The 15,676-nt window shown below is 39.1% G+C and overlaps 1 protein-coding gene across 6 annotated transcripts in view; it reads left to right on the top strand.

Annotated features, from left to right (window-relative positions):
• The window catches only part of CLIP3 (CAP-Gly domain containing linker protein 3), a 52,081-nt gene that overhangs the window by 19,721 nt on the left and 16,684 nt on the right, over positions 1-15,676 (top strand). For 5 of the 6 annotated variants that reach the window (XR_010908811.1, XR_010908812.1, XR_010908814.1 and 2 more), the window contains exons 6-9: positions 2,884-2,913; positions 3,047-3,165; positions 9,874-10,110; positions 14,371-14,506. Coding sequence is in view for 2 of the 6 variants with exons in the window: in XM_067461653.1 (XP_067317754.1) it covers positions 2,884-2,913; positions 3,047-3,165; positions 9,874-10,110; positions 14,371-14,506 (522 nt within the window). In the remaining 4 variants the exon portion in view is untranslated. The remainder of the gene's footprint in view (positions 1-2,883; positions 2,914-3,046; positions 3,166-9,873; positions 10,111-14,370; positions 14,507-15,676) is intronic. The other variant, XM_067461654.1, reaches the window with a different exon arrangement.

The raw sequence follows: 15,676 nt of genomic DNA on the forward strand, positions 1-15,676 counted from the left end.
GGTATAAATAGACCACTTTGTTCTCTCTCTTGGCTCTTCTTCCTTGCATCTGACTGTACTAATGAGTAAGTGTTATTGCAAAGAATGAAATGTAAATAAAGATTAGAGCCGCTACTGAAGTAGAAACAACTGTGTCTGGTCACTTAATTGGATGATAAGAAGCAAGTTGGCAAATTGCACTGATATTATTATTATTATTATTATTATTATTATTATTATTATTATCTGCATCCTCCTTAAGGCCTCCAAGGACAAAGGTACAGCATTAAATAACAAATAAGGTTGTACTTATAACAACAGGGAATAGACTTCCTTGTAACAATGGTTTGGAATAACAATAATAACAATAACAACAATAATACCATATTATTAATAATATTAATATAATAATAATATAACATAGCTTATAAACAAGGTGAGGTATAACACTCGGATAAAACACAACAATAACAAGAATACAACAACAACAGCAGCAATAATAATAATAATTTCACAAGTCGAACACTTCCCAAGCATAATAATAATAATAATAATAATAATAATAATAATAATAATAGAAAATATTTGCTATCTGCCTCTCATCAAGGGTCAAGGTGAGGTGTAACACTCAGATAAAACACAACAATAACAAGAATACAATATTAATAATAATAATAATTATTATTATTATTTCACAAGTTGAACACTTCCCAAGCGTAATAATAATAATAATAATAATAATACAAAAGATTTGCTATCTGCCTCTGATCAAGGCTCAAGGTAAGATGTAACACTCAGATAAAAAACAACAATACTATAATAATAATAATAATAATAATAATAATTATTATTATTATTTCACAAGTCGAACACTTCCCAGGCATAATAATAATAATACAAATATTTGCTATCTGGCTTTCATCAAGGCTCAAGGTGAGGTGTAACACTCAGATAAAACACAACAAGAACAACAATGCAATAATAATAATAATAATACAAAATATTTGCTATCTGCCTCTCATCAATTCTCAAGGTGAGGTGTAACACTCAGATAAAACACAACAATAACAAGAATATAATAATAATAATAATAATAATAATTATTATTATTATTATTATTATTATTATTATTATTATTATTTCACAAGTCGAACACTTCCCAAGCGTAATAATAATAATAATACAAAATATTTGCTATCTGGCTTTCATCAAGGCTCAAGGTGAGGTATAACACTCAGATAAAAAACAACAACAACAACAACAATATAATAATAACAATAATAATAATACAAAATATTTGCTATGTACCTCTCATCAAGGGTCAGGGTGAGGTGTAACACTCAGATAAAACACAACAATAACAAGAATATAATAATAATAATAATTATTATTATTATTATTTCACAAGTCAAACACTTCCCAAGCGTAATAATAATAATAATAATAATAATAATAATAATAATAATAATAATAGAAAATATTTGCTATCTGCCTCTCATCAAAGCTCAAGGTGAGGTGTAACACACAGACAAAACACAACAATAACAAGAATAAAATAATAATAATAATTATTATTATTATTTCACAAGTTGAACACTTCCCAAGCGTAATAATAATAGTAATAATAATACAAAATATTTACTATCTGCCTCTCATCAAGGCTCAAGGTGAGATATAACACTCAGATAAAACACAACAATAACAATACAATAATAATAATAGTAATAATAATACAAAATATTTGCTATCTGCCTCTCATCAAGGTGAGGTGTAACACTCAGATAAAACACAACAATAACAAGAATATAATAATAATAATAATAATAATAATAATAATAATAATAATTATTATTATTATTATTATTTCACAAGTCAAACACTTCCCAAGCGTAATAATAATAATAATAATACAAAATATTTGCTATCTACCTCTCATCAAGGGTCAAGGTGAGGTGTAACACTCAGATGAAACACAACAATAACAACAATACAATAATAATACAATTATTATTATTATAATTATAAATAATAATACAATTATTATTATTATTATTATTATTTCACAAGTCAAACACTTCCCAAGTGTAATAATAATAATAATACAAAATATTTGCTATCTACCTCTCATTAAGACTCAAGGTGAGGTATAACACTCAGAGAAAACACAACAATAACAATAATACAATAATAATAATAATAATAATAATAGTAATAGTAATACATAATATTTGCTGTCTGCCTTTCTTCAAGGCTCAAGGTGAGGTGTAACACTCAGATAAAACACAACAATAATAACAATACAATAATAATAATTATTATAATTATAATTACGCTTAGGAAGTGTTCGACTTGTGATTTTGTGATACGAAATCCAGCATATAAATCTCGTTTGCTGTGACATACTGTGCTTTTGTGTCAGTAAAATAATAATAATAATAATAATTAATTGTATTGTTGTTATCTGCCTCTCTTGGAGGGTTGAGGCAAGATACAACACAGTTGAAACAGACCGAATAAAGACAATACCATTAAAGTACATATAATAAAATACATAAACATTAAAAAACCAATACCAATAAAATATAAAATTAAAATTTGTAGTTTAATATTGACTGGATAAGCTTGTTGGAAGGGAAAAGTAACGTTGAAATGTTTAAACTATTATCAGTTAGTAAAGATTTCAAAGGTTTATTGATCTTAGGACAGGCATGGGGCAACTTGGACCCTCCAGGTGTTTTGGACTACAACTCCCACAATTCCTAACAGCCTATCGGCTGTTAGGAATTGTGGGAGTTGCAGTCCAAAACACCTGGAGGGTCCAAGTTGCCCCATGCCTGCCTTAGGGGTCAGGATGCAAAGAGGTCTGGCCCAGATCAGTATCGCATGGCTTTCACTTCCTTCCAGATCCTTGTTTTATACAGAACCTAACCTACTGTAAGTACCTTCCTTCTTTCTTTCTTTACCTCCTTTCTCGGCTTTCGCACCCCTTCCTTTCCTCCAGGACGGGGCAGGCGGGGCGTCCCGTAACCCTCCTGCTTGACTTATGTGTTTTCTCCCCTTTTTAAAGTCCTCAACTCCACCTGTAGCGATTTCAACCACGGGACGGCCCTCCACATTGCGGCTTCGAACCTGTGTCTGGGGGCCGTGAAGTGTCTCCTCGAACACGGAGCCAACCCCGCGGTCAGGGTGAGAAAAGCAAGCGGGGTTGGGTGTGAATATTATGTGCATAAGATATGGGGGTCTTGGGTAGGATCTGGAATATATATCAGCTCTATAGTATCTGCCAGATGAGACACGGAGGATAAAGTGTATTCAGAAGTTGTTTGTTGCTTAACAGGATGTTCTCCTAGACTTGCATTGTATGTAGCCATAACTTCTGGCTCTTGGTTCTGGGCACATCATATTGTAGTTATTGTATTTCTAGCATAGCATGAATACATAAGCTATGGGGGTCTTGGGTAGGATCTGGAATATGTATTAGTTCTATAGTGTCTTCCAGATGAGACACGGAGGATAAAGTGTATTCAGAAGTTGTTTGTTGTTTAAGAGGATGTTCTCCTGCTCTGGCACTGTATGTAGCCATAACTTGTGGCTATTGGTCCTAGGCACATAATGTTGCAATTATATTATTTATAGCATAACATGAATGCATAAGATATGTGGGTCTTGGGTAGGGTCTGGAATATATATCAGCTCTATAGTATCTTCCAGATGAGACACAGAGGATAGAGTGTATTCAGATGTTGTTTGTTGTTTAAGAGGATGTTCTCCTAGTCTGGCACTGTGTGCAGCCATAACTTGTGGCTGTTGGTCCTAGGCACATAATGCTGCAATTATATTATTTCTAGCATAACATGAATGCATAAGGTATGGGGTCTTGGGTAGGCTCTGGAATATATACCCGCTCTATAGTGTCTTCCAGATGAGACACAGAATGTATTCAGATGTTGTTTGTTGCTTAAGAGGATGTTCTTCTAGTCTGGCACTGTGTGTAGCCATAACTTGTGGCTGTTGGTCTTAGACACGTAATGTTGCAATTATATTATTTCTAGCATAACATGAATGCATAAGATATGGGGGTCTTGGGTAGGGTCTGGAATATATATCAGCTCTATAGTATCTTCCAGATGAGACACAGAGGATAGAGTGTATTCAGATGTTGTTTGTTGCTTAAGAGGATGTTCCCCAGGCCTGGTACTGTATGTAGCCATAACTTGTGGCTGTTGGTCCTAGGCACATAATGTTGCAATTATATTATTTCTAGCATAACATGAATGCATAAGATATGGGGGTCTTGGGTAGGATGTGGAATATATATCAGTTCTATAGTGTCTTCCAGATGAGACACAGAGAATAGAGTGTATTCAGATGTTGTTTGTTGCTTAAGAGGATGTTCTCCTAGTCTGGCACTGTGTGTAGCCATAACTTGTAGCTATTGGTCCTAGGCACATAATGTTGCAATTATATTATGTATAGCATAACATGAATGCATAAGATATGGGGGTCTTGGGTAGGATGTGGACTATATATCAGTTCTATAGTGTCTTCCAGATGAGACACAGAGGATAAAATGTGTCCAGATGTTGTTTGTTGCTTAACAGGATGTTCTCCTAATCTTGCATTGTATGTAGCCATAACTTCTGGCTCTTGTTTCTGGGCACATCATATTGTAGTTATTGTATTTCTAGCATAACATCAGTACATAAGATATGGAGTCTTGGGTAGGGTCTTGAATATATATCAGTTCCATAGTGTTTTCCAGATGAGACACAGAGGAAAGAGTGTATTCAGAAGTTGTTTGTTGTTTAAGAGGATGTTCTCCTAGTCTGGCACTGTGTGTAGCCATAACTTCTGGTTCTTGGTTCTGTGCACATAATATTGCAGTTATAGTATTTCTAGCATAACATGAGTGCATAAGATATGGGGGTCTTGGGTAGGATCTGGAATATATATCAGCTCTATAGTGTCTTCCAGATGAGATACAGAGGATAAAATGTGTTCAGATGTTGTTTGTTGCTTAAGAGGATGTTCTCCTAGTCTGGCACTGTGTGCAGTCATAACTTGTGGCTGTTGGTCCTAGGCACATAATGCTGCAATTATATTATTTCTAGCATAACATGAATGCATAAGGTATGGGGTCTTGGGTAGGCTCTGGAATATATACCCGCTCTATAGTATCTTCCAGATGAGACACAGAATGTATTCAGATGTTGTTTGTTGCTTAAGAGGATGTTCTTCTAGTCTGGCACTGTGTGTAGCCATAACTTGTGGCTGTTGGTCTTAGACACGTAATGTTGCAATTATATTATTTCTAGCATAACATGAATGCATAAGATATGGGGGTCTTGGGTAGGGTCTGGAATATATATCAGCTCTATAGTATCTTCCAGATGAGACGCAGAGGATAGAGTGTATTCAGATGTTGTTTGTTGCTTAAGAGGATGTTCTCCAGGTCTGGTACTGTATGTAGCCATAACTTGTGGCTGTTGGTCCTAGGCACATAATGTTGCAATTATATTATTTCTAGCATAACATGAATGCATAAGATATGGGGGTCTTGGGTAGGATGTGGAATATATATCAGTTCTATAGTGTCTTCCAGATGAGACACAGAGAATAGAGTGTATTCAGATGTTGTTTGTTGCTTAAGAGGATGTTCTCCAGGTCTGGTACTGTATGTAGCCATAACTTGTGGCTGTTGGTCCTAGGCACATAATGTTGCAATTATATTATGTATAGCATAACATGAATGCATAAGATATGGGGGTCTTGGGTAGGGTCTGGAATATATATCAGCTCTATAGTGTCTTCCAGATGAGACACAGAGGATAAAATGTGTTCAAATGTTGTTTGTTGCTTAACAGGATGTTCTCCTAATCTTGCATTGTATGTAGCCATAACGTCTGGCTCTTGGTTCTGGGCACATCATATTGTAGTTATTGTATTTCTAGCATAGCATGAATACATAAGTTATGGGGGTCTTGGGTAGGATCTGGAATATATATCAGCTCTATAGTGTCTTCCAGATGAGACATGGAGGATAAAGTGTATTCAGAAGTTGTTTGTTGTTTAAGAGGATGTTCTCCTAGTCTGGCACTGTGTGTGTAGCCATAACTTGTGGCTGTTGGTCCTAGGCACATAATGTTGCAATTATATTATTTCTAGCATAACATGAATGCATAAGCTATGAGAGTCTTGGGTAGCATCTGGAATATATATCAGCTCTATAGTGTCTTCCAGATGAGACACAGAGGACAGAGTGTATTCAGAAGTTGTTTGCTGCTTAAGAGGATGTTCTCTTACTCTGGCACTGTATGTAGCCATAACTTGTGGCTGTTGGTCCTAGGCACATAATGTTGCAATTATAGTATTTCTAACATAACATGAATGTATAAGATATGGGGATCTTGTGTAGGATCTGGAATATATATCAGCTCTGTAGTGTCTTCCAGATGAGACATGGAGGATAAAGTGTATTCAGAAGTTGTTTGTCGTTTAAGAGGATGTTCTCCTGCTCTGGCACTGTATGTAGCCATAACTTGTGGCTGTTGGTCCTAGGCACATAATGTTGCAATTATAGTATTTCTAACATAACATGAATGTATAAGATATGGGGGTCTTGGGTAGGGTCTGGAATATATATCAGCTCTATAGTATCTTCCAGATGAGACACAGAGGATAGATTGTATTCAGATGTTGTTTGTTGCTTAAGAGGATGTTCTCCAAGTCTGGCATTTTATGTAGCCATAACTTGTGGCTGTTGGTCCTGCATACATAATATTGCAATTATATTATTTATTGCATAAGATGAATGCATAAGATATAGGGGTCTTGGGTAGGATCTGGAATATATATCAGCTCTATAGTGTCTTCAAGATGAGACATGAAGGATAGAGTGTATTCAGATGTTGTTTGTTGCTTAAGAGGGTGTTCTCCTAGTCTGGCACTGTACGTATCCATAACTTGTGGCTGTTGGTCCTAGGCATATAATGTTGCAATTATGTTATTTCTAGCATAACATGAATGCATAAGATATGGGGTCTTGGGTAGGATCTGGAATATATATCAGCTCTGTAGTGTCTTTCAGATGAGGCACGGAGGACAGAGTGTATTCAGATGTTGTTTGTTGCTTAAGAGGATGTTCTCCAGATCTGGCACTGTATGTAGTTGTTTGTTGCTTAAGAGGATGTTCTCCTGCTCTGGCACTGTATGTAGCCATAACTTGTGGCTGTTGGTCCTAGGCACATAATGTTGCAATTATATTGTTTCTAGCATAACATGAATGCATAAGCTATGGGGGTCTTGGGTGGGATCTGGAATATATATCAATTCTCCAGATGAGACACGGAGGATAGAATGTACTCAGAAGTTGTTTGCTGCTTAAGAGGATGTTCTCCAGGCTTGGCACTGTATGTAGCCATAACTTCTGGCTCTTGGTTCTGGGCACATCATATTGTAGTTATTGTATTTCTAGCATAACATGAATGTATAAGCTATGGGGGGGGGGGGGGGGGTCTTGGGTAGGATCTGGAATATATATCAGCTCTGTAGTGTCTTCCAGATGAGACATGAAGGACAGAGTGTATTCAGAAGTTGTTTGTTGCTTAAGGAGATGTTCTTAAAGTCTGGCATTGTATGTAGCCATAACTTGTGGCTGTTGGTCCTGCATACATAATATTGCAATTATATTATTTATAGCATAACATGAGTGCATAAGATATGGGGGTCTTGGGTAGGGTCTGGAATATATATCAGCTCTATAGTGTCTTCCAGATGAGACTAGGAGAATAGAGTGTATTCAGATGTTGTTTGTTGCTTAAGAGGGTGTTCTCCTAGTCTGGCACTGTACGTAGCCATAACTTGTGGCTGTTGGTCCTAGGCACATAATGTTGCAATTATATTATTTATAGCATAACATGAATGCAGAAGATATGGGGTCTTGGATAGGATCTGGAATATATATCAGCTCTATAATGTCTTCCAGATGAGACACAGAGCAGGAAGGCAAGCAGACAACAAACAATGACTTTGGCCAAATGAACTACCAAGTCCAGGACTGGTCAAGAGAGAGCTGTTCATCATGATGTTGCACTTACATTATGTATAGCATAACATGAATGCATAAGATATAGGGGTCTTGGGTAGGATCTGGAATATATATATTAGCTCTGTAGTGTCTTTCAGATGAGACATGGAGGATAAAGTGTATTCAGAAGTTGTTTGTTGCTTAAGAGGATGTTCTCCAGGTCTGGCACTGTAAGTGTCATAACTCGTGTCTCTTGGTTCTGGGCACATAATACTGCAGTTATAGTATTTCTAGCATAACATGAATGCATAAGCTATGTGGTTCTTGGGTAGGATCTGGAATATATATCAGCGCTGCAGTGTCTTTCAGATGAGACATGGAGGATACAGTGTATTTAGATGTTGTTTGTTGCTTAACAGGGTGTTCTCCAAGTCTGGCACTGTATAGAGTCATAACGTCCAATTGTTGGTCCTGGGCACATAATATTCTAGCATAACATGAATGCATAAGATATAGGGGTCTTGGGTAGGTTCTGGAATATATATCAGCTCTATAGTGTCTTCAAGATGAGACACAGAGGATAGAGTGTATTCAGATGTTGTTTGTTGCTTAAGAGGGTGTTCTCCGAGGCTGTATAGAGTCATAACGTCCAATTGTTGGTCCTGGGCACATAATATTCTAGCATAACATGAATGCATAAGATATAGGGGTCTTGGGGAGGCTCTGGAATATATATCAGCTCTATAATGTCTTCAAGATGAGATGCAGGGGATAGAGTGTATTCAGATGTTGTTTGTTGCTTAAGAGGGTGTTCTTCTAGTCTGGCACTGTATGTAGCCATAACTTGTGGCTGTTGGTCTTAGGCACATAATGTTGCAATTATATTATTTCTAGCATAACATGAATGCATAAGATATAGGGGTTTTGGGTAGGTTCTGGAATATATAGCAGCTCTATAGTGTCTTCAAGATGAGACACAGAGGATAGAGTGTATTCAGATGTTGTTTGTTGCTTAAGAGGGTGTTCTCCGAGTCTGTATAGAGTCATAACGTCCAATTGTTGGTCCTGGGCACATAATATTCTAGCATAACATCAATACATAAAATATAGGGGTCTAGGGTATATATAGCAGCTCTATAGTGTCTTCCATATGAGACATGGAGCAGGAAGGCAAGCAGACAATAAACAATGAATTTGACCAAATGAACTACCAAGTCCAGGACTGGTCAAGAGAGAGCACCAGTACTTTACAGAGCATCAGAGTTATATGAGAATATATATATATATAATGCGATCCCAGGTATTCTGCACTTCAACTCCCAGCAGGCTTAGTCACTTTGGTCAATGGTCAGAGATGCTGGGAACTAAGTCCAAAACATTTTGAGGAGTAGCATTTGGGAGTTAATGGTCTTTTCATGCTATTGTGTCCAACCCTTTGGTCCTCCAGGTGTTTAGGACTCCCAGCAGCCTTAGCTAATGCCCAGAGATGCTGGGAGCTGAAGTCCAAAATATCTGAAGCACCAAAAGTAATACATGGTACATGGTAATCCTCATCTGAGGTCTATGTGACCAGGATAGAGTGTATCCTGATGCTGTTTGTTGCTTCAGAGGATGTTCTTCAGGTCTGGCACTGTATAACGTCTGATTGTTGGCCTTGAGCAAACAACAAGCAATAGCTTTGGCCAAAAAAAGGATCTCTGTTTGGACTTCAACTCTCACAAATTGCGAGAGTTGAAGTCCAAAACACTTGGAGGGCCGAAGTTGGCCCATGTCTGCTATGTAGGATCTGAGAGGGCTCTGCAAGCCTGAATCCTGGCCAAGACCACATTTCTACTGACCGCCCTGCTGCTTGGCTCTCCTTCCCACAGAATAGTAAAGGCCAGGTCCCTGCAGATGTGGTGCCAGACCCCATGGACATGACTTTGGACAAGGCGGAGGCGGCCATGATCGCCAAGGAGCTGAAGCAGCTGCTGCTGGACGCCGTGCCCTTGAGCTGCAACCTACCGAAGGTCACTCTGCCCAACTATGACAACATCCCGGGGAACCTCATGCTCATCTCCCTCGGCCTCAAGCTCGGAGACCGGGTCCTTGTGGATGGGTTGAAGGTAAGGATGGGTTTTCCTTGCGAGTTGGGGTGAACCACAACTCCCAGGATGACATAATATTGAGACAAGGCAGTCATGCAAATCGTTCCCATCATATGATTAAGATGGCACTTGGTTAGAGAAGCCTGTCGAGGTATCACCTCTGTTATGGTCCAACTTTACTGTTTATGTTTACTGTTAGCCACTTTGAGGTCCCTTCTACACTGCCATATAGTCCAAATTATCAAAGCAGATATTTATTTACAGTACTTATATTTTGCCCTTCTCACCCTGCAGGGGAGTCAAGGCGGATTACAATGCACATATACATGGTAAACATTCAGTGCCATTAGACATACAACATATATAGACAGACACAGAAGCAATTTAACATTCCAGCTTTCTGGCTTCATGAGGGTATGCTCAATTCCGGCCACAGGGGGAGCTGCCGTGTCACCGTACACTTGTGAAACCGGGTCCTTTGATGGAGTACTTCCTCATTCTTCTGCACACTGCTGGAAGATTTTTATGGTGTTGTAAATTAGTTAAATTAGCCTCCCTGCATGAAGTGGTACCTAAATTTCCTACTTATCAGATGCAACTGTCAATTTGAAAAGAAGCAGGGGAGCCGAGGGATGATTTATTGTTGCCACCAATTTGAAAGGAACCAGTATTCAGGAGATTTTATTCCAGTTCCCAATTTTCAAAAGGACTAGCCGATTTGCAATGGAGGTTGCCGATTAGGAACCAAATTTACCATCAAGTTAGAAGGGAGGCTGTTTAATTGCACCTCCTCCTTTATTAAGAAAGTAATAACTTAGTAGTAATTACACTGTATATACTGTAGTGTGACTGGAGAGAAGAATGTAGGTTTATTTGGTTACTTTTCCCTGCATTTCTGCCACCATGTGAGGTAAGTTGTAATATTGTGAGTAATGGCACTTTGGACACAGAATAGACGGAGCTGAGGCAATCTTCAAATAAAAGTTAACAATTTTATTAAGTACACAGCGTGTGGTTGCAAGATGTAACTTTTCCTTGTTGCACTTGGAATAATACTTGTAACTTTAACAGTTCATTCTTTTAAGTAACATAGTATTTTTCTGACGTAGAGCACTTGTTTCAGACAAAGTTTCAATACACGGATGTTTCCCTTGTTTGATCCTCCCTAGATCAACTACTAAGTAAACTATTCTTTAGCCTCTCCTTAGACTAAAAGAATACCCACTCTGTTTCACCATTTGGCTGCACTAGCCTGAGAAACTTCCAATAGCCAAACCCAGCTTTTCAAAGCCTCAAAGCTTTGCTTCACAAGTCACTCCGCTACCTTTACTATCCTTCTCTCCCAACTCTTAACTCCTCACTCCTCTGAACCTAACTCCTGACTCTCCTGAACCTAACCCAGACTGCTCACACCTCTAAACCTAAACCCTAACTGATTTCGGGCTGCATAGGTCAATAGCAAGCTAGACTATTAATGGTCGGGAGCTCACTCCGACCCGGGCTGGCTTCAAACTCATGACCTCTTGGTCAGTAGTGATTTAATGCAGTTGGCTACTAACTAGCTGTGCCATGGCCTGGTCCTTATTATTATTATTATTATTATTATTATTTTATTTATTTATTCCCCATTTTATCTCTCCTGAAGGAAACACAAAGCGACTTGACATAAAAGCATCAGCATGCAATTTAAAATATACAAATTTATTATTTATTTATTTACTTCACTTGTATACCGCCATTCTCAGCCCTAAGGCGACTCATAGCGGTTAACACCTAAACATTAAAACAGAATTAAATATAAACGTATTATTATTATTGGAGTCCCTGTGGTGCAATGGGTTAAACCCTTGTGCCAGCCTGACTGCTGACTGACAGGTCAGCAGTTCGAATCCAAGGAGAGTAAGTTGAGCTCCCTCTGTCAGCTCCAGCTCCCCGTGTGGGGACATGAGAAATTGTATTGAAATTGTATTTTATGGTCTTGGTACATGTCAGGAGTCAATTTCTGACAGCATGAAGACATCACAAATTCCCTCGGCGACATCCTGACTGAATCATCCTGGCTACCTCAATCCCCTCTCTGTGACATTTTGAAGCTAGAAGAGGGCACTGGAAACCTTGTATTGGAACTTGTGAAGCAACAAGTTCTACTAAGGAAACTGAGAAGAGGGGGGAGATGGGCAGGAAAGGTGTATAAAAGGAAGTGGTGGTGGGAAAAAGTCAGTAGTGTCTTTCTCTGCTGCAGAGTTACAAGCAATATATCCATTTCAAAGCAAAACCGGCTTGTGAGTGGTCATTTAATATTGCTATATAAAACCTACAGTCTTACAGGTACCAAGTGTAAACCGTCCCGAGTCGCCGGCGGGCTGAGAGGGACGGTATATACATGAAGTAAATAAACAAATGAGAGAAGCCTCCCACAAGGTTGGTAAAACATCAATCATCCAGGCATCCCCTAGGCAACGTCCTTGCAGACGGCCAATTCTCTCACACCAGAAGTGACTTTCAGTTTCTCAAGTAGCTCCTGACACAAAATGTAATAATAATAATAATAATAATAATAATAATAATAATTGTTATTATTTATACTCTGCTTTATCTCTCCCAGAAAAGACTCAAAGTGACTTGACATAAACTTATCCATATTTCAATAATCTGGATCAAATGGCAGTGTAGAAGGCCTTAAACTTCTTAAACTTGAGTTTCCTCAACCCTAGACGTGGAAGATGTTGCAGCTTCTAAGCTCCTAGGCACCTTTAGACTAATTAACTGCTTTTGGCAGATGAAAGAATCAAGTTAATGAAGATTGGTTCTCGTGGGTTTTTTCGGGCTATATGGCCATGGTCTAGAGGCATTTTCTCCTGACGTTTCGCCTGCATCTATGGCAAGCATCCTCAGAGGTAGTGAGGTCTGTTGGAACTAGGAAAAGGGGTTTATATATCTGTGGAATGGCTGAGGTGGGGCAAGGAGCTCTTCTCTGCTGGAGCTGGGTGTGAATATTTCAACTGACCACCTTCATTAGCATTTGAAGGCCTGGCTGAGCCTGGGAGAATCTTTTGTTGAGAGGTGTTAAGCTGTGCTTGGTTGCTTCCTCTCTGCTGTTTTGGTGTTGTAATTTTAGAGTTTTTTTAATACTGGTAGCCAGATTTTGTTCATTTTCATGGTTTCCTCCTTTCTGTTGAAAGGATTGCTTGTGCATTTCAATGACTTCTCTGTGTAGTCTGACATGGTGGTTGTGAGAGTGGTCCAGCACTTCTGTGTTCTCAAATAATATGCTGTGTCCAGGTTGGTTCCTCAGGTGCTCTGCTATGGCTGACTTCTCTGGTTGAAGTAGTCTGCAGTGCCTTTCATGTTCCTTGATGCGTGTTTGGGCAATGCTGCTGCCTTTGGTGGTCCCTATGTAGACTTGTCCACAACTGCATGGTACACGGTAGACTCCTGCAGAGGTGAGAGGATCCCACTTGTCCAGAAATGCTGGACCACTCCAACAACAACCATGTCAGACTACACAGAGAAGCCATTGAAATCCACAAGCATGTGGACAATTTCAACAGAAAGGAGGAAACCATGAAAATGAACAAAATCTGGTTACCAGTATTAAAAAAAACTTTACAATTACAACAGCAAAACAGCAGAGAGGAAGCAACCAAGCACAGCTTAACACCTCTCAACAAAAGATTCTCCCAGGCTCAGCCAGGCCTTCAAATGCTAATGAAGGTGGTCAGTTGAAACATTCACACCTAGCTCCAGCAGAGAAGAGCTTTTTGCCCCACCCCAGTCATTCCACAGATATATAAACCCATTTCCCTATTTCCAACAGACCTCACAACCTCTGAGGATGCTTGCCATAGATGCAGGCAAAACGTCAGGAGAAAATGCCTCTAGAACATGGCCATATAGCCCGAAAAAACCCACGAGAACCTATTGATTCCAGCCATGAAAGCCTTCGGCAATACATTAATGAAGATTGTTATTGTTGATGTGCCTTCATTTCAGTTGACCCTAAATCTAAAGTTTAGGGTGAAGGTCAAGTAAATGACCTATGACGACTGCATCCTGAAACCACCAGAGAAGTTCCTTTTTGGAACTACAACTCCCAGATTTTTTTTCTAACTATATGTAAGCCCTCCAGTGCAGTTCTATGCACACTTTCTGACCGTGGAACCATGGTACGATCCAATTTAATTCACTCGTAACTTGGAGAACATGCAAAATGTGACCTTAGATCAGTGTTAGCCCAAGAAAACATTGTGTGATGCATACATGAATATATCATTGCAGGTGGGCACCTTGCGTTTTTGCGGCACCACCGAGTTTGCCAGCGGCCAGTGGGTTGGAGTGGAGCTGGACGAACCTGACGGCAAGAACGACGGCAGCGTGGGAGGAATCCGCTACTTCATTTGCCCTCCGAAGCACGGTAATTACAACACACGACTTTCTGCGCACTCTGAACAAGGATCCCTTGCCTTGTTTTCTAATGGCTCGCTCTTCCAGCAAATCGATATTATACCAAATCTTCGGGTTCTGTCCACTCTTTTGACCACAAAATGCCTCCCCTCTGTATTTTTTTTATCGCCATCTATGTTTCAGTCTTGGAATTGCAGATTGTAAAATAGTTCCCCTTTTCAACCATTTCCAGTTTTTGACAGCACTCCGGTCCCCAACATATTAAATAATCAAGTAGAGTTTCTGTTTCGTATCTATCATATTTTCCTTGTTTTTGAACTTTATTGGGTTGAGTCTTGTTATTGTTAACTGCCTTGAGTTCCTATGGGGGAAAAGATGGGATAGAAATAATAATAATAATAATAATAATAATAATAATAATAATAATAATCTAGCACCTGTAAAATGTGGCCAACCTTCCCTCCCTCTTTCTCTCCTTCTTTCTTTCCTTTCTTTCCTTTCTTTCCTCCCTCTTTCCTTCCTTCCCTCTTTTTCTTTCCCTTCTTCTTTCTTCCTTCTCTACCTGTTTCTTTTCTCATTTCCTTTGCTCTTTGGTTCCGTCCTTTCTTGTCTCTTTCCTTCCTTCCCTCCCTCTTTCTCTTTTTCGTTCCTTCTCTCCTTCCTTTCCTCTTTCACTTTTTTATTTCCTTCTCTCCTTCCTTCTCTACCTTTCTTTCTTTCCTTCCCTCCTTTTTCACTCTTTCTCTTCCTCTTTCTCTCTTTCCTTCCTCCTATACCCTTCTTTTTTCCTTCTTTCTCTCCTTCGCTCCTTCTTTCCCTTTCTTTCTCTCTTTCTCTCCCTCCTTCCTTCCTTCTCTGCCCTTCTTTCCTTCCTTCTGTCCTTCCCTCCTTCTTTCCCTTCTTCTTTCCCTCTTTCTTTCTTTCTTTCTCTCCCTCCTTCCTTCCTTCTCTGCCCTTCTTTCCTTCCTTCTGTCCTTCCCTCCTTCTTTCCCTTCTTCTTTCCCTCCTTCTCTCCTTCCTTCCTTCTCTACCCTTCTTTCTTTCCTTCCCGCCTTCTTTCCCTCCTTCTTTCCCTCTTTCTTTCACTCTTTATCTCCTTCCTTCTCTCCTTCCTTCCTTCTCTACCCTTCTTTCTTTCTTTCTTTCCCTCCTTCTTTCCCTCTTTCTTTCCCTCTTTCTC

Source organism: Anolis sagrei, chromosome Y (genome assembly GCF_037176765.1).
Source record: "Anolis sagrei isolate rAnoSag1 chromosome Y, rAnoSag1.mat, whole genome shotgun sequence".
Classification (NCBI taxonomy): Eukaryota; Metazoa; Chordata; class Lepidosauria; order Squamata; family Dactyloidae; genus Anolis; species Anolis sagrei.